The 22,530-nt window shown below is 39.6% G+C and overlaps 1 protein-coding gene across 1 annotated transcript in view; it reads left to right on the top strand.

Annotated features, from left to right (window-relative positions):
* Window positions 1–3,279: 3,279 nt before the first annotated feature.
* Window positions 3,280–22,530, top strand: part of LOC138110320 (connector enhancer of kinase suppressor of ras 2-like) — a 135,632-nt gene continuing 116,381 nt past the window's right edge. Inside the window, exon 1 of the mRNA XM_069015062.1 lies at window positions 3,280–3,623. Coding sequence (XP_068871163.1) covers window positions 3,545–3,623 — 79 coding nt within the window. The 5' untranslated portion in view covers window positions 3,280–3,544. The remainder of the gene's footprint in view (window positions 3,624–22,530) is intronic.

The raw sequence follows: 22,530 nt of genomic DNA, 5'->3' as shown, positions 1-22,530 counted from the left end.
ATTAAGAGTGCACCCTTCATTTCTTTATTCCTGAAGTTCTCCACACTTGAAGTAGAAGAAAGTTTAGTTAGCTTACAGTGGTCCATAACCAGTTTTACACCTTTCCTATGGATTGATTTCTGGGGAGTAATTCCAATTTTTATAACCAGAAAGTCACTGTGTTCCTCCCTGGGAATGTTTAGCCTCATCCATAAAGAATGATTCCCAGATCAGAGCCCTGGCAGTAATGTTGTTCCAGTTGTTGCTGGTGTGAATAAAGAAGGTATTTGGTATCTCATGAGGAATGAAAAATTCATTTGAACAGCACAATTGTAACAAGTTTCTCTTTATTTTCTTGGCATCTTATGTCTTTGCAGTCATATTTAACAAAAAAAATTTAATCATTGAAGAAGTTCTGTGAACACTGAGAGACTCAATCAAATCTAGATTTGGAAACCTACTTTTTTTTGTTTTTTTTCTACTATTAAGAACTTAATTCATCCAGTGATTGGCATTCAGTGTTTAGCACTTTGTAAAACTTCCCAGTTTCGTACCATAAACAGCTACATCCAATTTATTCCCCCCAGTAAATAAGGAGCATCACGTGAGCTCAGGAATTAAACACATCAAACCGAGCTTTGTCAAGGGGGCTCTGAATGACAGATGCTGACCTATATATTCCTGAAAGATCTCTAAAACTTGCTCCCAGTTAGGAGATGGTGGTGATGCCTTAATGGCTTTGTGATTCCAGGAGTTATTCATGCTCCAGTTTTTTCCTCTGTGCTGATGCCAGCACGAGTATTCTCTGAAGGGGGTTTGGAACAACAAAATTGCTGTAAAAGGAGGTGTGTTGGAAGCAGAGCTCTGTTACAAGACCTTAAACAAGAATAAATAAACATTCTTTGTCTAATTTTGTCATTTTTTTAACAGCTCTAATCAGAGTGAACTCAAAATTTCACTTCTATTTCCATGGATTAGGGTATTTTCTCTCTAAATATATTAAACTAACAAGGGAAAGGGTTGAGTTGTTATGCAATTGTTCCCGTTAGTATTTTTATTGGCATAATTGCAGAGACATTCTAAATGAAACATAACTTTTCCCTATTATCTTTGTTTTACCTTTAGCTGCTTATTTGACTCAATTTTCAGTTTACCTTTAGAGTAGCTTGAAATCAAACAAAAAAATGTAAATTTTAAAGCACATTTCTGATGATTGCAGATCAGCTTCAATCTGAAAGGCTACAGAGGGGAATGAGGAGATATTTGCTTGTTTTAGTGTGTTTTCTGAGGGCAGATTTATCCAGAACATAAAATATGAATTAAAAATTTTGCTAAGATATGCAGAATATCAAACAGAGTAGTTCCATTCCTCCATATTTTTTTAATTCCAGCCATTTCTGGCAAAGCTGTGGAAAGCTGCTGTTTTATTAAGGAAAGCAAATTACTTGGCCAGTTGTTGAAGGAAAAACAAATAGCAATTAATACTGTTTATAGGCAGTTTTTATAGTGTTAAAATTCAGAAATCAGTCTTGCTGAAAATATTGTTGGCTGAGTAAGACCTTCTTATTTTATTAGGGAGATTCATATATTTTCATTATTATCTGAGTTCTTGAATAGTATGTGGAATCAGAATAAAGGAAAAGAAACCAATCAGCCATAGTAAGTTTTACAGAAGTTGGGATGAAACCTTCTCAATCTGTAAAAATAATATTTTTGAGGTATATGTAGATTTATTTACTCTACCTCTTCATTTTAGAATTAAAATTTTAGGATGTAAAGTTTATCTATGTACATTTTTATGACTGGCCAGACTAATGGAAATTATTGAGTACTCTGTGAAAATAGAACCATTCAATATTTACATTTTTTGTGTGAATTACTTTGACCTAAAAGGAGAATAAAATGGTTGTGAAAACAGATTAATTTAAGGATCTTTTTTTTCATTTTTTGGGACTGTGTGACACAATGCTGTACTTTCACATAACGAAATACTTCAATTATTTAATGATGAATTTATACAGAGCACTGCAGGGCATTTACAGTCCATATATTCCTTTGGTTTTGGTCAAAGTGAGAGAACTGCAAAGGGGAATACTCTTTAAAAATATCATTCCTAAGATGATGGATGCATTTATAGTTAATTCCACATAAATTCAGCAAACTGTAATCACTGATAGAATAATTGCCAATTTATTGGGCCCCTTTGGAAGGGGTTTGTGGATAGGAAGCCACCGAGGCTGACTCCAGGTTCTCCTTTTGAAAGGGAAAAACTCCTATTGTCAATATGCTTAAATTTATCTGGGCTTCAAAAATTTGTTAGAATGCAAAACCAGAAAATTCTGATTATTTCAGAGGTTTTGGGGGATCCACACATGTGAAGGTAGACATGGGGAATTGGAATCAGATGCAATAAAAAAATATAGGAAGAAACAGCTTTTTACAAGGCTAATGGGGATTTATGAGTGGAAATAACAACCGTGCAGGGAGCTCTGGCATCTCCTCAAAGCCAGAGGAGGAGAGGGGTCCTGTGAATGGATTTTTCCTGCATTCAACACCATTTTGGGGCTGCCTGGCCAGCAGACATCTGCAGACAATTTTGGCAAATTCTACTGGCATTTGGTTCCAGATCTGAAGAATTCTGCTGGACGTTATTTTTAATGCACAAGCTGTAGAAAATTATACTTTGGAGAATTCCATGTTTATGTTTATGCCACATTTCCCTCCAAAATAAGGAGCAGGATGTGTAATTCAGCAACTGCCTCATTAGATGTTATATTGCTCTTTTCTGTGCTTGTTCAGACATGGAGCCGAGCCTTGATGGGTTTTCATACAGTAAATTCTTCCCTCTTCCTGCTGAGTTATTGACTGGGTATTTTGGGGGTTTCAGGGGGTTTGTGTGTGTTTTAAAAAGCTGGTTTGAAGTCAGCTTTAGGGACATGGCTAGGAGGATTTCAGCTGATGCAGTGAGCCAGTTTTAGATCCCTGTTAACAGGGAAATGTATTCAGGAAGTGCCAATAATGAGCTTGCTAATGCCAGAACAGGAAACTGATCCTCAGGTTGATGAACCCACTTCTATCCAAAGTTTGGCTATAATTTCTGAATTCCTGTTTAATTATGAAAGATGATGTGCTAATGATGAAATCCTCCTATCAGATCAGCTGGAGGAACCTCAGCTGGAAGAGAAATGAAGGCTTGGCCTTTCTCAGGTGCAGGCTTTTGTCTCCATTATGTGGCTCTGCCTCATATCCTCTTCTTGAGAGATAAATTCAGGCAGCTCCTTTTTAGGGGGGTGTGAAATGTGGTTTTCTTTTGGTGGTTGTTGGAGCTGCTCACCTAGACCAGAGTTTTTTATGGGCTTGGAGTACCATGCCCCAAACTTTTATATTATAGAAATTTTAACTTTTAAGCACAAAGCTACTTCTGGTGCTGGTGAGGATATTTGTAAAGCAGTTCCAGAATATTTTTCTTAAGTAATACTTTTTAAAAAGCCCTGTTTCATTCCAGTAGAGTACTGCATGTGCATGATCACAAAAATCGTGTCAGTGAGTTTTACACCACTGGGGAATGTGTTTTGTTTTCTGTGGGTGCCCAGCTGGGCTTACAAACAGGAGTTTGGCTCTTGTGGTGTTTAAGGAAAAAACAGGTATGTTATGTCCAGTGTTACGTGCAATATTTACTAGAGTTTTCTATTTCAATTGTTTTCAGATGTGTTTGATACTCCCAGCTATCAAACCAAGTATAGGGTAAAGTAACTGAGGAATATTTGGGATTAAATATGAAAATGTCAGGTTATTCTTGGTTACAACATCAGAGTTGAGTTCTTCTACAAGGTCGGGATGGAGATGAGTCATTTTAATGCACACAAACAATACATAATTTTTTCTTCTTTACAATTATTTTGTACCCCTTCAGTTATAAAGCTTTTTCACTGTCTATAATTGTACATATTTCTGCCATAGCATATACTACTGTAGAAGAGTCTTTTCCATAATTTCTGAGGTGTGAAATGGGTAAAAGCTCCTGGACACTGTGCTTATGTCAGGGGTACATGTGTTATTGAGCAGCAGCTCACTACTGCTAATACTTACTATTAAGCAGTAAGTATTAACTAAGAAAGGAGCCTTAACAATACAGAAAGTCACTGAATGTTGGAATTCTAAAAACTCCTAAACTTTGTTCTCTGTCCAAAGAGGGTTTTCTGCTGCTTTGTGCTTCAGTGCCAGTGTGACCTTAATTAATTAGCTGTCACTCATCACTGCTGAGCATGGATTTGTGAAGTCCCTTCTTTTGATCATACATGACAACTCTGATGCTACTGAAACTTCAGTGGTTTCAGAGAAGATACTTTAAATAACAACTTAGAAACATAAGTTGTGTTGAAAATGCCAGGTTTCCAACCAGACTGACTGCTGCCTTAGTGAGAAATAGAGATTTCATTTCCCCCTGGGCTCTCTATCCCTGGCCCAGAATACCCTATCACCCCAAATTCTGTATTGGTTTTGGGTTTTGTTTTCCTTTAAGAACATGTTTTTCCTTTAAGGCTCTCACTGGGGAAGTTTGCTGGCCCATATCAGGGTCAATAGTAAGAAAGTGCTTAGTAAATTTTGGCTGCAATATGAAATCCTTGGCCACTCCCCCTCTCAGGTATTTGCTGTTATTATTTTACATTCCATGAAGTTTTATTGTAAAATTTTGCTTTAATATTTTGGATTAATCGCAGGGTTTATGTTCATGGAGGAAAGGGGATTAAAGCTCTGATTTATTGCTGTGCTTATGAAAGGCCAGCTGTAAACACCTCCATAATCTCCTGCAGTCCCTGGCTGGGGTGGGGCCTCTCTGGGACACCAAAGCTCCTTCTGCTCTCATTATTTAGGGAATCCCCTTTGGAAGGTCTGGATCCCAATACCAACATCACCACGGCCTGTGCTGGGTATCCTTGGCCAAAATGACCTTCTGCTGGTACTTCATCAAACCTTAGTCTTTATCTATGATTACCCTGAGAAAAATCTCTGAAAGCCTCACCTACTTCTGAGCTGGTTTCAGTTGGGAAATTTACCTTCTATACTCAGCAGGGCCAAATGCAGCAAATAAAGATGTTAGGCACTGTATTAAATCCCAAACAAAACTGCCTGTCGATGTGTACTTTGGGTTTTTGGGGGTTTCCTATTCATTGTTTCATTTTTATCTTGTTGGCAAATACGAAAAATTGATGCCTTTAGGACCAAGTCCATGCACTGGAAATTAGGGTACAAAGAAGCTGCAGCAGTGAGACTTTGAGACTGAAATTATAACTGGGAATGGTCAAAGAATTCATGGAAAGAGAATAAATGAGCACCCTCTCCAGCCTTTTATCTTTTATTTAGACAATATGGATTTATTGCAAGTAATCTCTGCCTATGAAGTTTGGTTTTAATTTTGTTTTATTACAGCCTGAATAAAGCCAGCATTGCTTGTTTCTTTATGCTTTTCTGCATCTTGGTTATGACAGAGGGGTGACTTTTACAGATGATGAGATTTCGTTTGGAGATTATGGTTATTGATGCTTTAATTAAGGAGCTTGGGTAGTAAATGGTTTTCTCACATACAAAAAGTTAGCTGCTTCCTCAGGATAGCAAACTTAATAAGTATTATTTAATTCAATTGAATAATTAGTTCCATAATTCAAACTCAAAGTTTAGCTGTTGGACCAGAGTGCAGCAAGATTCCATTTTTGTCATATTTAGCACTTACTGTAGTGCTGAGATTTTCAGCAGGTACATGAAAATCTCTGCTGAAGAGCAAAGATTATCATTTTCCCACTCGATGAACACACGCAGTTTAATATACACTTAGATAAATCTAATTTAAGTGAGATTAATTAAATTCAGCTTAATCCAATTCAGTAGGTCCCCATCTCCCTGACTGTGGTGGTAACAACCATATGCAGGGTTGGCTGTGAAATGAATCACTGCTAAAAATGCTTCTTTCCCCTCCTCTTCTTTCTGCAGGGTCAATTTTAAGCAGGATCATGTCATTAATCCTGTTTATAACACGGTTCCAGGCGTGCTCTCACCAGCCCAGATGGGTCAGGAATCCTGCAAGGAGGGCAGAGACCTCTTTGAGTGGTTTTGCTGATGGAGGGGAAAAAGTTGTGTGGAATCTCTTTTGCCAGAGCTGTGACTTGCCTTGCCTCGTTCTGCTTGTCAGCTTGATTTCTGCAGGATACCTGCAGCCCTAATTACTGCAAAGCCAACATGCTCTTAAGAACTTGGAACTCTGTAAAATTTTCTGCTGCATCAGCAAATGAAAATTCAAGTTCCAGTCTGTCTTTAAAAGTCAAGCTCCAGTCCTAACCTGATAGGGAATCACTGAAATTTAGGGCCCTAAAACTGCATCACTCTAAGCAAATACCGGATTTATGGTGATCTCCATTCAAAAAAAAGCAACAAAACAGACAAAAAAAAAAAAACCCAAACAACAACAAAAACCAACCAACAAACAAAAAAAACAACCTAAAATACCCCAGAAACAAACAAGTAAACAAAACCCCAAGCCAACTCCTTTCCCCAAAAAACTCTGTTTTGCTGTTCTGGATTCTTGAAACTGTTGTTCTTCATTTTGCTCTTGTTAAAGTGGGAGAAAATAAATGTTCCAAGGAGCTTAGAATAAATCCAAAGTATATTGGAAAGCAATGAAGAGAGCATTATTATTGTAATTCTGAGAGAATCCGATCTCCATGCACACACATGCTTCAGCACTATGATAATTTCTAAAATCTTGTCCTATTATTATTTTTCCATTCCCCTCCTCCTCTGTTTCTTCAAAGATAAGTCACAGAGATATTGAAGAGCAGCCAGATTGTTCAGCTTCTTTATCCATATAATTATAAAAGAGGCTAAATGGGAGCACATCTACATGGACACCAAAATCCCAGCGTCTGTATGGAAACATTTCTCAGAGCCCAGATACTTATTCTGGGATTTGGAAATTGTCTGAATGGATAGCGATAAATCCAGTTCAGTGGTACAGCCCCTGTAATGTTTCTCTTTCCTGGCCAAAAATCTGCTTTTTCACATTTAAGGCTCCTGCTGGGTTCACCCCCAAGTACCTCGGATCTGTGTTTTGCACAGTTCAGAGCTTTGCAGCCTGAGGCAAGATTTTATTTACATGGAACAGCATTCCTGGAAGTGTAGATTAGGGTCAACCAAAATTAATCTCAGTCAGGGAAGAAAATAGGAAGAGGATTCTTGATTGAGCAGGGTGATGTTCATAAAAATAAAATCAGAACCTTTAGAGCAGTAGTGAGAGCACAGAAGTTGTTTGGCTCTTATGTGCCTGACATATTTTCCATATTCCTTTAGGTTTTTCCCAATGCTGGTTTTCCAAAGCTTTTTTCTAAGGCTTGCAGCAGTTGACTTGATCTTCTTACAGGTCTGCAATGAGAAGAGCTGGAACTGGTGACTACACTTAGTATTAAAATAGAGTAATATTGCTAGTAAATTTAGTTCTGCCATCAATACATTATGAAAAGTAGAGCTGATGGAATCTCAACTCCAGTGAGGGAATTCCCAGAGGACCAGGTATTTGTGCCACCATCTGCAAAGCACTGGGCATAGAAACTCTTCCACTAAAGCAGAATTTTGCAGAGAGTTACATTTGAAAATACTGAGAACCAGAAGTTCCATCCCTTGTCTGGGGTGCTGCTTCTGTGGAAGAGCATTTGCTGATGGGTTTCCAGGGTTCTGTTGTTTGTTTGTTTTCTGAAGCAGCTCATTTCCATCTTTTGTCTGGCTTTAATATTCAACCAGTCCTTCACTGCTGAACTGAAAGTGTTCCAGTTCCTGGTATTTTCTTTCTTTGAACAGGTACAAATAAATTGGAGCTGGACCACTCAAGTCTGATTTTTTATAAGTTGGATGAAGTGAGGAGATGAACTAATGATGTTCCTCTAAATCCTGTACCACTTTTATTCATTCTTTCTCATTTTCTTTAACATCCTAAAACTGTAGGAGTCTACACTGGGTGCAATATTTAAGCACAACTTCACCCATGGGGCATCCAGAGGTAAAATCCCTCCCCTGTTTCAGTCAGAGCATTTTTACATATTTATCTAAGCTCAGGTTGTGTCTTTCTCCATGGCACTATATCCTGGGGCTCAGATTAACTTACTGGACCATCTCAAGTCTTTCCCAGAGTGTCTGATTTCCCCCATTCTCCAAGTGTGCCCTACAGTTCTCAGTCCTGAATGTGCAAAACTGATTTGGCCGCTTGAAAATTGACTTTTTGAGAAGTTCTAACCCACCAAATGATCCAGATTGTGCTGTATAATCGCCCTAATGTCATCATTATTTACATTTTTATCTTTCCTGCTGGAATCTGCCTGTTTTATTTGCAGTGGTCTGGTATTTAATACCAGCAGAAACTTCTAATGAAGGGCAGAAAGAAATTGTGGTAATTGCACGTCAGAAATGAATCACCTGTCCATGGATGGGAATAATGAAATGACAGGAAAACTTGCTTCAAAGGAAGCAATGGGAAAAAAAAAGATTGATAAGATTATAATAATGCATGAAAAGAAATAAATGGGGTTAAAGATGCTTGCAATGTGAAAATGAGGATTTTTACTCAGTTGCAGAAGAAGACAAGGTGTAAATACTGTAAATTTCCTATCCAGTTCCAACACGAAAGAGAGGAGGGACTACAGGGTCTCTAATATGGTTAAGAGAGACAACAAAAGAAGACAAATAGCTGAAATGAGGCCTTCTTTGGCCTGCTTCTCTCTTTCAAAGATCAATTTCAGTGTCCCATCAGTATAAATTTCTTCATAAATTTAAAATACACTGGAAAAAAACCTCCAAAACTTCTCCAGGAATCAAAGTTGGGAGATTTTTCAGCTGTGTTTTTCAGCCCTGCTGTTTCCATGATGTGATGTGAGTTATGTAAGATTTCCTGGCTCTTTTCCCCTTTGTCCACAGAGGGATCTGTTGGCCACAGCAGGGCTGAGTCTCAGAACCTCAGTGTGAAGTCACTGAGTTCCCATTTTGATAACTGAATCCCATGTAAAATATTGTATGGATTCCAAACTTATAGGATCCAGCTTTATCTACAGTGTTTTCTCAGCAGTGTTGTTTTTATTTTTCGGATATGCTTTCATTTTAAGGGCAAAACCCCACAAATTCTCTCCTTGCTCTGGTTAATAAATGAGTTTGGGGGTGGAGGGAATGCAATCAGAGCTTTCTGGGAGGTTTTTGGGATGCAATCACGGTGAGCCCAGATTGTTTCCTAGAGGTGAAGTTTTGCATAATGTCTCCACAGCATTATTACTCCAACAGGAATCCCCTGGCTTTCCTTTGGAAGTTAATTAGAGTCTGTGCAGGGAATGAGTCAGACAGAATTGTGTGGCTGAGAGTGTGTGTTGATTACAGCACTGAAATCATCCTAATGGCGTCTCTGTCTGTTGCTAAAAGCAATTACTGCCTGGTAAATTTTTAAGCTGTGAAATGTAATTTTAAGAAATACTTTGCTTAAAATAACATTATGAAAATAATATACACAAAGAAGTGGTGGCCTTCACGCTCTGGTACATGTTTGCAGCCAAGCATTTTTTTGGAGGCAGTGACTCCAAGACCTGTATTTGGGAGAGGCTTTTTGGGAAAATGTGAAAATAAATTCACTGTATTGAAAATGCTGTGGAGCTGTAAATGCTTTGTAATATTACAGATGGCAGAAATTGGTTTGAAATATTTGTAAAAGTGAAGGACATGCCTTTTAAAGGTCTGAACATGCAGGTGTTCATTCCCTCTCCTACTGAGCCACACGTTGCCTTTTGACTCATGTATTTTGCCTTTCATGAAAATGAGCAAATTCAGGGATGAAGTGAACCAGGCGTGAAAAAACAGATTCTTTTTTTTTTTTCTTCTATTCCCTTTCTTTCCATCTGAGCAAGCCCAAGCAAAAGCCTTTTCAGATTCCTGGATGGATGACTTGCAGGAGTTCTCAATAGGAGATTATGATGGAAAGCTGAGCATGGAGCCTTTGGTGCTTTTCTCACAGAATGCCATGGATTTTACAGGAAGATAAGGATAATCTTCCTATGAAGATTTCACCCACATTAATAATACTTTGAATAATGGTGTGATGACAGTAGGGCTTTCCCAGATGCTATCAGAGGATTTATTATCCCAGTGGTGCCTGTATATTTTACTTTCCCCTGTGTGGTGATTACCTTGCAATTTTTCCTTTTATAGATCATCTGTGGTTCAACAAAATGATGTTTATTAGTATGTTATCATAAATTATTTTTGTGTTTATATATTTATTTTCAAAGAAGGAAATGATGGCAGCATGAATTTGAGCTTTACTAATTTGATTTCGTACTTTTGATGCCAGGAAAAGGAAAGGTCCCCCTGAAGTCCAGGTCTGAGTCAGGAAGAAGCTGCAGTGCTGTAGCATTCCTGCAGCTCCAGATGAAAGGCTGGGAATTACAGAATGACTGATATTTCAAATGAGCCATTTATAGTCATCACAACATAGCAGGAAAGTGATGACTACAACTGACAAATCCATGTTTTCTTCACAGTGCTGTGATTCATTTTAGCGCCAGTCAAGAAGTAAGAGGTGCTTTCTCTGCTTTAGAAAAGCATTTTCATTTTAAACCAACCCTTTAAGGCTTATCCCAGGCTCACAGCAGCAGCAGACTGTTCCCTCAGAAGTTTGCCTTTGTTGTGGTGCCTCCTGCACTGTTTAACCTTCCTGTTTACTTTAAGGAAGAAAGGATCTTGTTGGGGGAGATCAGGATTTCTTTTACCTTCTTTCTGAGCACTTGCTGTGGTTCTACCCACCCTGTGATCAGGAGCTGGACTCTGTTGTCACCATCCAGCCCTCTGCCTACACCTCCCTTGCCTGTCCTGCTGCCTGCCATGCACACACAGAACCTGGCTCAGGAAGCTGAGCAGCCTGTGTGGGACATCAGAGCACATAAATAAAAGTTCAGTGGAGATTTAATAATCATAATCCTGCAGTGAGGGTGACTTCCAGCTCCTGCAGGGTTTTGAGGCTTTTCCCAGCTGCACACACCTTCCCTTCTCTGGTGTTAACTGAGCTCACAGAGAAGCCACTTCCCAAACCTCTGAAGCCTCTTTGCACTGGTTGTGTCCCACCTTCCCCCTTCAACTCGCAGTTTCCAAGTCCTGTTACATTCCATATTACAAAATATTTCCTGTGGAACCTCTGAGGGCAGAAAAGCTCAGTGCTTTGCTTTGCAAAATTTCTGTTTCAATATCAGCTTCTCTCCTTGCTTGCTGGAAAACTCAAATTTCAAGAGGATGCTGGGAAGCAGGACCCTGTTAGCAGAGTCATTACTGACTGTGTTCCTTGCAGATTGACTTGCTCCCTCCCAGGGATTGCCGTGACCTGCACAGGTCTCTTGGTATTTAAAGAAAAGCTTAGAAACCTTTCAACAGCTGAGATTGGTCACACGGACACCTCGTGTGTTCTTGCTTCAGTCCCTCTGTCTCTCTCCTCCCTCTTGTTCTGTCACTGGAACAAACAATTACAAAACAAGCTCAGCATCCAGGTGTGAACACTGAAAATGAATTTTAGGCTCTTCTTCATTCCCTATCATTTCATGCTCTTACTGTTTCCCAAGTATTTTTCTTACTGTTTTCCAAGAAGGTTCCCAGCTTGCCTTTCCCCCCCTTCATTTTCCTCAGCCTATTATTCTGCTAACACATTCCCTGGAAACCACTAATTTGGAAATTAAGTTGCATAGCTGTACCCTGGAATTACTTTAGAGGGAGGAAAATCCATTCAGGTATGATATAATTGGTGAGAGTGAGTTACTGTGAATTCAGTGCTGTGGCAGGAGCTGATGGGGTGCAGAGGAGCCCTTATTGGATTTTCCTTGTGCAACATTCGATCCACTCATTTTTCATCTGTTAACAATAGAGTTCCATTTTGATAAGAAGTTTAATTTGTCTGCTAATGATTCATTTCTGTACTGGGATATCTACATCTATTGGGAAGCTGAGGCCTGTACACAGTGGAGGAAAAATACTGGGAAAAGGACCCGATTGAGTTTAAGCACAATATTCATCAGGACTGTTTTACAAGTTACTGCCCAATTTGAGCATTATATGTTCTTCTGTCAAACCATATTACACACAACACCATTTGCCTTTTGTCTGCTGAGTTGAAAATACAATGTAAAATAAATAACTCCTTGCTTGAGGAGAGTAGGAGGATACTTTGTACGGGAAATGTGTCTGGATCATTGTCTCCAATGGAAGTGCCAGCAGCCAGCTGATGTAATAAATTGGGGCACAATAAGAACTTGGTACAAGCTGTTCTACTAAAGTAATTCTAAAAGTTCGACTGCTAAAGCAAACAAAATGCAACAAAGCCTCAAATGTGAAATAACAGAAACAAAACCTTTTACTCAAGCCAGTCCCAGTACCACAGGGACAGAAGATTGCAAATGAGAAATAAATCTTTAAAAGGGATTATCACGTGACTGAGGTGTAGTGGACAAATAAATCTGATTTCCCTGCGAGGCAAGTTTGGGAGAAACTGCTGTTAGGAATTAAGATTTACATGGAAAAATATGATATGTTGGGAAGAATCAATGAGGTTTTTATAAATGGGCTCATTGACTCCTAAATCAGAGTTCTTTGTGGGAGTTGAGTGTGCAGAGAGAGGCAGCCTTGATCCAGCTGATGGTATTTCACACCTAAGTATGATGTAAGAGGCAATTCTTGTCTTAGCTCAGTAACATTCCCTTAATTTTGATAGACCAAGCTTGGTTGCAGCTGAGTGCTGTCAGAATTCACTAAATAAGAGCTTATTTTTTCCCTGCCTCATTCATGAGAACAGCAAAAGGAGACTCTTTGCCTTGAAAAAGGAATCTGAAATTTTAATTTTGTATTTCCCATCTTTTACTGCTTCCAGCTAGAGGGATTCTAAGCGTTACACTAAAACTTCTGTTCAAGCTTTACTTCTTGAAGTATTTGTGTGTTTGGAATTTTAATCTGTAACCTTGTAGCTGGAAATTGTGTGCATTGGAGGGAGCAGTTTGTGTACTGCTTATTTTTCTGTGTGTAAGACCTGAGGATCCACGAGTTTTTGGGAAAATGTATTTAAACCAAATTTTGAAATAACTTTTACATATCTCCAAGAGACAACAATAAAACACAACCCTTTCTAATTACTGGTTACTTCCTCCAATTCTAGTTCTTTGCACTCAGACCTTGCTGTGCTTATCCTTCCATGGCAAAACTGCACATTTGTGCAAATTATTTTGCATTCAGATCTACTTTTGTTGATGCATTTGTGATATTTATAGTCTTAGTAGCTGTGCATAAAGTTTCAGAGGCCTAAAAAAACTTATTTGGAAGTAAAACAAAGTCTGATGTAATAGCAAACCATTCTGTGTTATATAAGAAGCACTGCAAGTCTGCTAAAAAATGTGATAACTCTGGTAATCTGATAAATTGATAAACGTGGCAATACCCAATTTTACACTGTATTAATATAATGTGATGTGAAAAAGTGCCTGGTTAACCCAGAAATTATGCTGGCAACTTACACTGCTAGCTGCATATCTGCTAAATTCGGTGGCAGTGAATTAAATATCTCCTAAGGCACTCGAAACCTGACAAGGCAGAGGATAATTCTTCTGAAAGCTTGTACGAGCAGATGTAGCAGGGAAAGAGAACTGTCCCTATGGGATACCTCACTTGTTATATACAACTCCACTTTATTATTTTCCTTGTGTATAGGTCTGTCATAAAGAAAAATCTGTTGATCAGTCACACTCGAGGTTCTGCCATCAGTGCTGCTATTCCTCCTCCTTGGTTTTTTTCCAGTGAGGTTTCCCTGATGTAAACCCACTGATTTGTGATAAATCTTGAAATCAGAAATGCAGTGAGCTGAGCAGAAAATCAGAGCACCCTCAATATGATCATCTAAATCTTGTGATTTACTTTTTTGTCTGGGAAACGAGGGGCTGAAAAATGCTGATGGAGCAGGATGCATTGCATAAAACACCTGGAAGGGGGAACTAATTTTTCTGAGTGGTGCTGAGAGAAAGCTGCTCTGCTGATTTGATTATAACCTTTAAGATCTTATTTGAAATTTTGCATCCCTTTACAAAAATTAATTAAGCAAGATGAGTCTGCAGCTAATTCTTGTGTCAGTGGGTGGGAGAGGAAGATGAATCTCTCCCTCCCTCTGTTTTGGCCACTTTAGATGTAGTGGTTTTTGGGGAAGGAAGAGCTAGAACAGGGATAAAACGTGGACAGGTGGCACCCCTTGTAGGTCTGGGTTAAAAGACAATCCAATATGACATTCCAGACTTTTAAAATAAAAAGAACAAATATAAATTAATTAATACAATCAGCTTTTAGGATGTGCCTCAAGTCATTTATATGTGGCAAAAACTGAGCAGAATGGTTTTGGTTAGCAGCAATAAAACTGATTATTAAGGAAACTTTGACAGATTTATAATAGAAAAGGAGGGAATCACCACAGATTTTTAATTAATTTTAGTACGAGTAAATTAAAATATGAAAAATTTATCTCCCAATTCACTTGAGCTTTGCATTTCCCTTCCTCCCAGCCCCTCTTAGCGCTGTCAGGATTCTTCTTGGAGTACTGAGGTTCTTCCCTTTTCCACTCCTCCTTTTTTGCTTTATCTTTTTTGCCTGAATTGATGACTCTCCTCACAGTAGCAGTAATCTGTTAATAGTTCCCAGATGGCATGACCTGTTGTATTCCTGTATTTCATTCATTTCCTACTGGTCTAGTTCTCAGTCATACAGATCTCTTCAGAAAATATTTCAGCCTTTTTGTTGATGCAGCCTTTTAAGTTTCTTGTTAATGTGTTTCATGAGCACACCCTGCCTGCTATGGCTATGGAAATGAAAGGGAGCAGTTTGGGTGGAATGTGAAAGAAGCCAATTTTTAAAAGGCAGCAAAAAGAGAAAATAACGTCATGAGACTTGGAAGGTGAAGTGGTGGAGGAGCTATAAAGAGTTTGGAGGTGGATTCCCAGAGAGACTTGATGTTTTTCAAGAGAGAGGGAAGCAAAGGCTGCTTAAAATGAAAAAGGACTGAGTAATTAAAGAACAAGGAGAGTGAGACTGAAAGAGGAATTTGTGTGTGTGTGTGGCTTCACAAAATGGATCTGGGAGATAAGTGTAAATTTGAGGAAACTTTTCATCAGTTTCTACCCTTAAATTCAAGGTATAGCAGCAAATCCTGCAGCAGACAAATGAAATAATTTAAAATTCTAAGCAGCCCTTGCTCACATCTTTAGCAGTTGGTGTCCTTGAGGTGAGCAGAGTGAAATCACATGAGTTTTCCTGGAGGATGCCCCTGGAATGAGGAGCCTTTCAGCTGAGGTCTGGTGCTCTAAAACACAGCAGAGTGATATTTCACATCAGCAGCCACGTTCTTGTTCATGTTTCTGTAAAGGCAGGATTTGCACTGGAGCTGGGTGTGAAAATTTGAGCTGGTTTTGGTCCAGGTGGATGGTTCAGAGCTCCTGCAGCTGCAGGAGCAGTGTATCCCCACTGTGGGATGAGACAGAAACTAGAACTCCTCATAGTGTAAGTCCACAATGGTTTCAGTTTTGGAAACAATACTGAGGTGCCTCATGGATCTATGAGATATTGTAGCTGTACATCTTCCTGAAGTGTTGCTGAGATTTTTTTTTTTTACTGCAGCTGGAAGGTGGCTCTTCCATGAACCCATCAGAGATTGAGACCGTGTGGAGGCACAGAGCCTGGGGATCCACTGCAGTGGGAGAAATGGTTGTAGGAGAGTTCTGAGAACACTTTGGGCTGAAGTAATTGAAAAAACAAGGAGTGGGGAAATTTTTATGCCAGTGCACATCTAAATTTTGGAGAAATACAGAGCACAATGTGTTTTTGGTTTATCAACTTGGTAACAAAGCCTTTGAAGGGGATGAGTTTTGACATAGCTGCTTGGGAGGAGAGAAAACGGCAATGGCACAGACTTGGAGTGGAATTAAAATTGTTTAGAAGGGGATGGAGTGGATTGCACAGAGGGATGGTCTGCAAATTTTACCGTGTCTGATCATTACTGAGCTCTCAGCAGCCTCTCGGCCGAGCCTCAGTAGAAATGGCACCACAAACAGCAGGTAAGAAAAGAGGAGCTGGAGCTGAGGCTGCAGGATGCAAATGGCAGAAACAGAAGGGTCATTCTCAAAACTGAGGTACTGAGATAAAGAAATGGGAGTACAGAGGATTAAACTGAAAAAGACAAGATAACATTTGCAAAATGAACAAGAGATGTGTGGGAAAACAAGGGGAGTTAAAGAGCAAGCAACAGAATGTGTGAATACATAATACAGAGTAATTTGAATTTTTTGGCATGAGGAATGTGATAAAGATGTGGTAGACCAAGTGGATGTAATTTTCCATGTCTCATTTGCAGTACTTGGAATTTATTTTGATTATGAACACTTGCAAACTAAAATGCATTAGAGGAAAACGTGGCTTGAACAGTGCTTATTGCAAATATTGAAAGATTCTTTTCCAAAACCAAGGGGTGAAGTTCATGTCATAAATTTTCCTTTGTTCTCTCAGACCCCATGAATATTTTGTGGGGGATCAGGCAGTGTGTGAGCTCCCTTCACTTCTGGTTAGAGAAGATTCTAATTTTTCCCAGTTAATTAAGCCCATACATGAAAGCTTTGAACAGACACAGGGCCCGTTTCTCGTTCTCCTGCTGCTCTTTGGTGTGATTTGATGAAAATTGCTTTACATCTCTTTGGTTCAGTTTTCCTACCTGTGAAATGGGCAATTATAATGAGATCTGAGCTTTGCTAACAAAGGAAGTGCATCAGAATATGCAGGCAAGAGCTGGAGAGCAGCAGCACCACCCTATCCAGCAGGAGGGTGATTGCAGCAGTGGAAGTGTGCTCCAGTCTGAAAAATATTCCCTCTTTTTTTTTTTTTTTTTTTAGGTGAATTTTATCTCTCCCATTGTGTTTTCTCTGTTGGACAGGCTTCAAAGAAGAGAGCTGTCATTTCTATGAGGTTTAAAAAGATTAGCAACATCCATATTCATTGTGAGAAGTGAAATCTTTACCAAGGGATGAACTCTGAATTCTGACTGTGCCTCTTCCTAGCCTGGTTCTTCTTCGTGCATTTTTAACTAAAATTCTAAAAGTCTCCCTGAAATAAATTTCTGTATTCTCAAAGAGGCCTTGCTTCAGTCTGAAAGCCCTCCTCAGACTGGCAGGCTTGCTGTCTCCAGCAGGATTTGGGGGTGTTTGCAGCAGCTTTGAAATATGTGCCCGACCATGGAAGTCAATCCCTCCCTGCTCCAGTCCACACAGAGGCACCACATCCCTGCTGTCACCTGTCTCCAGGCCCTGGAAATGGAATTACCTTTCCTCTGGTGCCATTTCATACAGATCTCTGTCTGACAACGAGACAAATTCAGCTTTTCTTACGTATAAGAGGAGATCCACTGACTTTTTTTTTTTTTTCCTTCCTAAGCAACAGCTAAATTCAGCTCTCTGGGTTGAAAAAGAAGTGTGTGAGAACATGGCATATGGCTGCTTGCCTGAGAACTGTGCCTCGTGTTTACTGAAAGAAGTTGTAATGTGTTGTTGGCATTCATTGTAATTCAGCTTAACTGGGAGCCTGCCAGAACCCAATCAAAATATGTTCACAGTATATCCAAAATACAGCACAATTGCCAACTTTGTAGTAGCAAGATGTAACAACCTGTTTGACAAAGAAACGTGAAATTTTCCCAACATACAAAATAAACTCGTTACAGGTTGTTTTCAGCTTAGTTAGCACCCTTTTTAAAAGATATTTTTTTAATAGAACTGGAGAGAGTTCTTACAAGACCATTTCAACAAAATTTACAGTTTGATTGGGCATTTATAGCTGCAAAAAGGGAGGGAAAAATGCCTTAACTTGTTCCCTGATGAGCTCCACCACTGGAATGCTTGTTCAAATATGAGCAACCACTTCATTTGGAGCCACTGGAACTTATAAAATGGTCTCCTCCTGGCTCTAAAAGGAGAGCTGGAGGTAGCTGAGCACCTTTGGAAGGTGTTTAATCATAAAAGTGATGAAAACATCCATTTAGGTACCATCCCTTATCAGTCAGGTCTCCGAGGATATTTTCTTCAATCCTGGGAAAAGGAACTTGTTTTGACCTTTTGTCTTTCCATATGTAGAGCCAAACCTCTTTGATTTCAGTTCAGACTCGCTGCATTTACCAACCTGACCTTGCTGAGACAGACTCGTCCAGGAAAAATGGAAATAGGAATTTCTTTCATGTCTGTGTCTCACACCCCTGTCCCTGTGCTGAAAAGTGCCCAGCAGGATGCTTCCACCTCTCTTGGCTCCTCACTGGCTCCAGGTCTCCAGAACTGACCCCACCATCAGTCCTGGTCTGGAAGAATTTTTTCTCATCATCTCTTTGTGGTCAGTAGCTTCACTTTGAAATGTGACTGCTGCTCTCATATTTCCGTCCCCTGGTGTTTGGTTTTTTTTCTCATTCCACTGAAAAGCCATGACTGTGAGTCCCCAGAAGGTTATGCAGTATTTTTGTGAGTAAACTAATATTTATGGACAATTTTAAAGGGTTTTGTAGCAAACTTCTCAAAGTACTATCCAGAGGTTATGACAGAAGAAGACAATGAATAGATTATGAGATGAAATGAGAAATTTTCTTTTATGTTTATCTCTTTCTTCAACCAACAGCCCACCAGCATTGCAAGGAATGAAATCTCTTTGCAATCAGGTGTTAAGTCACAACCCATCGAGTTCCTAGAGTGGAAAAACATTGAGAGTGGTGCAATGGTCAGTTCTGGAAGATGTAAACACGCTACCAAAAAGCATCTCTGCTGAGGAAATTGGCACTCGTGTACCAGGAAGTATCAGGGGAGTCATTAATTCCTGCAGGGGATTTTTCAAAATGGAGGAGGCTCTAAGTGAGGTATAAATTTTCTGTGGGATGTCCTTCCAGAGACATGAATTTCGATCTGGGAAATTGGATGGGACCATCTCCAAAGCTTTGGCCAGCGTGGGCTCAGCCCTGCACTGCTCTGGCTGGGCTCCAGCAAAGCACTTAAGTTTGATTTGAATCATGAATATTCCCATGAAATCAATTGGAGGATTAGCATTTTACAGAGAAGTGAGGCAGGCACTTAAGTTCTTGGTTGAATCAAGGCCACATTCTCACAAATCATCACTGCAGTTGCTTCCTGTATTAAATAACAACTGGTACCAAGGATAGGACCCTCCACGATCTCACCAGAATTCATAAAAAAGTATTCTTCAGATATCTTTGTGACCAGTAGTCTTTTCCATGGAAGGGAGAGATCTTCGGGTGGGAACTTTAGTTCCAGTTATGATTTCCACTGATTGCAATTATCTGACAAACATCGCTCGGGAGATAAATCTAATTAAACTTCTATTTTAAAAGAACACATGCTTGATTTGGAGAGTTGAACAGGCTGGCAGCTGTTTCAGTCATGAAATTAAACAATCACAGAATATCCTGAGCTGGAAGGAACCCAGCAGGATCAGCAAGTCCAACTCCTGGCCCTGCACAGGACCATCCCCAAAAATCCCACCCTGTGCCTGAGAGCATTTTCCAAGCAGTTCTTGAGATGCATCTCAAAAAGATTTCCTGTAACTGTCAAGGATTTTACCTGAAAAGTAGGAATTTCTGAGAGGTAGTGAATGACAGTGGCTCAGAAGTGAGGTAGACACAGAAAGTATAAGTTTTGCACAAAAACAGAGGAAAATGACAGAATGTAGAGCAGAATATCTCGGCTGATCAAGCCTAGGATTTCTGGTGGCAGACAGGGAAACAAGGAGATAGTAAAGTGATTAGGTTTGAAGTCCTGAACTGCAGTTAAATTTTGTATTAGTATATAAATTCTGCATCAGAAACTTGGTTAGCAGGATTATCACTATACAGTCTTAGATTAAAAAAAAAAAAATAATAAAGTAGTTTATTTGATGATTGAGTTTTCATATATGCATTGCTTTAGACAGCTTTGTTAAGTTTTGAATTCATTTTTGTATGAAACTAAGGTAATCTTTAAAGAAAGTACTTGTTCTCATAAAGAGCAAAACTGCAAGAAAACAATGCAAATTGATTAACTTCAGCATTTCTAGTTAAAATAATCACATAGCCATCAGTTCTGGATTCTCACAGTGGCACTGGGAAGTGAGGACACAAATCATGGGAGGACTGTCGGGGTCTGACCTGTGCACTTCACTAATTGTGAGGATTTTTCCCCAAAGCAGGAGCAATCAGAACAGCAAGGAGCCTCTCTGACCCTCACTAGTGCAGCCACTCAGTGCAATATAACTCTGACTTGGGAAATAATACAGATCCTGAAGCCCTCTAGAGGAAATACTAATTTTTCATTCTGTCCCTGAAAAAGACTAAAGTAAGTCAAGGACATTCAAGTTTTGTAAATGACTTTTAGCATTTTTGCAGGCGCCTGATTTTTTTTTCCTTTTAAGTTAGAAATTGAAAATTGCTCGCAGGGAGCAAACAACATGGTTAGATGCTTGTTAAAGGTCATAATTTGAATTTCTGCAGTCCCACTGATATATTTTTAGGGAAAAGAAACTCTGTGAATAGTATTGTCAATTCATCTACATTATCAAGTTATTTAAACTACATTTGAGAATGTGACTTGGTATTGACAAAAGGATAGTAAAGGAAAAATGCAAATTCAGTCTTAAACAGCTGCTGGGTTTAAGATCTAATTGACACCCTTTTGTTTCTGAAGTCCTTTAAATTCTTAATTACAGAGGCCGTGAGCTAGGGAGGGATATGATGGCAGAGATGTCTTATCTAAAACAGAACTCCTTGAAGCTTTTAAAAGGAAGAATCTTAATATATGTAAAATATATAAAATAACTGAATTCATTTTCAGATTGAAGGTAATCAATAGCCTGTGCTCACTCCAGGGAAATAATGCACTTAACCTTTAATTTTTAAGAGATACCAATTAAGGCTGTGCAATGGGATTAATGCAACCTGAAATGATTTCACATGAGTGAATCCATTTCCATAATTCTTTCCCTGTGCTGGTTTTGTGTTTCTGGCTGAGGTTGGGAATGCCTGGAGCTGGGGTTGGCGTTTGGGGTTGGGGTTGTGTGTGGGGTGGGATGTTTGGCTCCCAGATCCGCCCTGACCCACGGTGCTGCCACCTGGAAAACCACGCGATTGCAGCAGAAGCTGGAGCCTGGAGTGAACTCCTCTTATGCCATGAAGCCATCCTTGCCCGGGGCTGGAGCCAGGCTGGAAGTGCCACCTTCCCCTGCCCAATCCTCTGAGCTCAGGGGTCCCGTGGCCAGGTGGGAGCGTGAACTGCGGCGTTCCCAAAATGCTCTCAGCAGCGGAGCAGCTGGAATTGTGCTGTGTCTGTGGGATCAGCACCCCGGGTACCTCTGCTCTTTGCTGCTCTTTTGGTGGGATCCACCCCGGGTCAGTGCAGAGAGCCCTTGGGAGGAGCCCAGCTCACCCAGAGCTGCTCCGGGTGCAGCCCCTCCGCTCCTGAGCCCTGGGTCAGGGGCTGTGGGATGGAACCCTTGGTTATAAATGGCACCACTTCCTTTATGAACTACAGCTGTTATAACCCTCACAGAAGAACTTTTCAAGTTTTTTTTCCAAGTTTTATTTTTGTTTTTCCTAATATTTAAGTGTTGGATTGAAAACCTCTTGGATCCTCTATGCACTGGGCTTTTGCTGTATGTGCTGAGAGTGATTGAAGCGGCCAGATTTACATTTTAATTTACCAAGTAGTGTTCCAGGAAGAAAAAATTGCAGCAATAGGTGGCACAATGCATTTTAATGGAGAAATTAATAATATCTCAATTTCTTAGGATGAGGTTGTCTTTGTTTTGTGTGATATTTCTAGAAGTTCAGGAAAATGGCAACTTAGAAAAAGCTAATCACACAACGATTTAAAGAAAAAATGTTTCATAAATATGAAAGTCACATTTACTTCACTCTTCTGACATTTTTGGGCTATCTCAGTCTGAATTTTCCTGCTTTTTTCTCATCACAGCTCTTTTATACAGTTCTTTCTTTGTATACTCACTTTTCCCAGTAACTCATTGTTTCTGTGTTGCACTTTGCCCGATCCTCTTAGAGCAAACCACTTGCTCAGTGAGATTAAGGAGCCAACTCACCTCTCCTGTCCTTCATGTTCTGTTCTCTGGCTTACATGAAAAATAAACCAGAGGAGAATTTCCTTTTTTGAGGCTTTACTGGGAATGGCTGTGAGGGAAGTGCAAGAGAAGCCACGGGGAATGTCCCCAGAAACGTTATTTCATACTGCGCTACTTTTGCTGACACGGAATTAATTTATCCTGCTCAATAGAGTATTTTTTAGAGTTATTACATTTAGGTTTTCACCAGCAGCTCTGTTTAGAGAGTTTATGGACAGCACTTACACTGTTAGACATGTTACTACTCTTATTCCTTGTCTGATGGCTCGAAAGAAAAGCTTGAACTATTTCCCTGCACAGAGCATAAAAATAACTAGGAATGGT

The sequence above is a fragment of the Aphelocoma coerulescens genome, chromosome 4A (assembly GCF_041296385.1).
Source record: "Aphelocoma coerulescens isolate FSJ_1873_10779 chromosome 4A, UR_Acoe_1.0, whole genome shotgun sequence".
NCBI lineage: Eukaryota > Metazoa > Chordata > Aves > Passeriformes > Corvidae > Aphelocoma > Aphelocoma coerulescens.
Note: the sequence above shows the minus strand (reverse complement) of the source record. Positions and strands in the feature narration are given on the sequence as shown.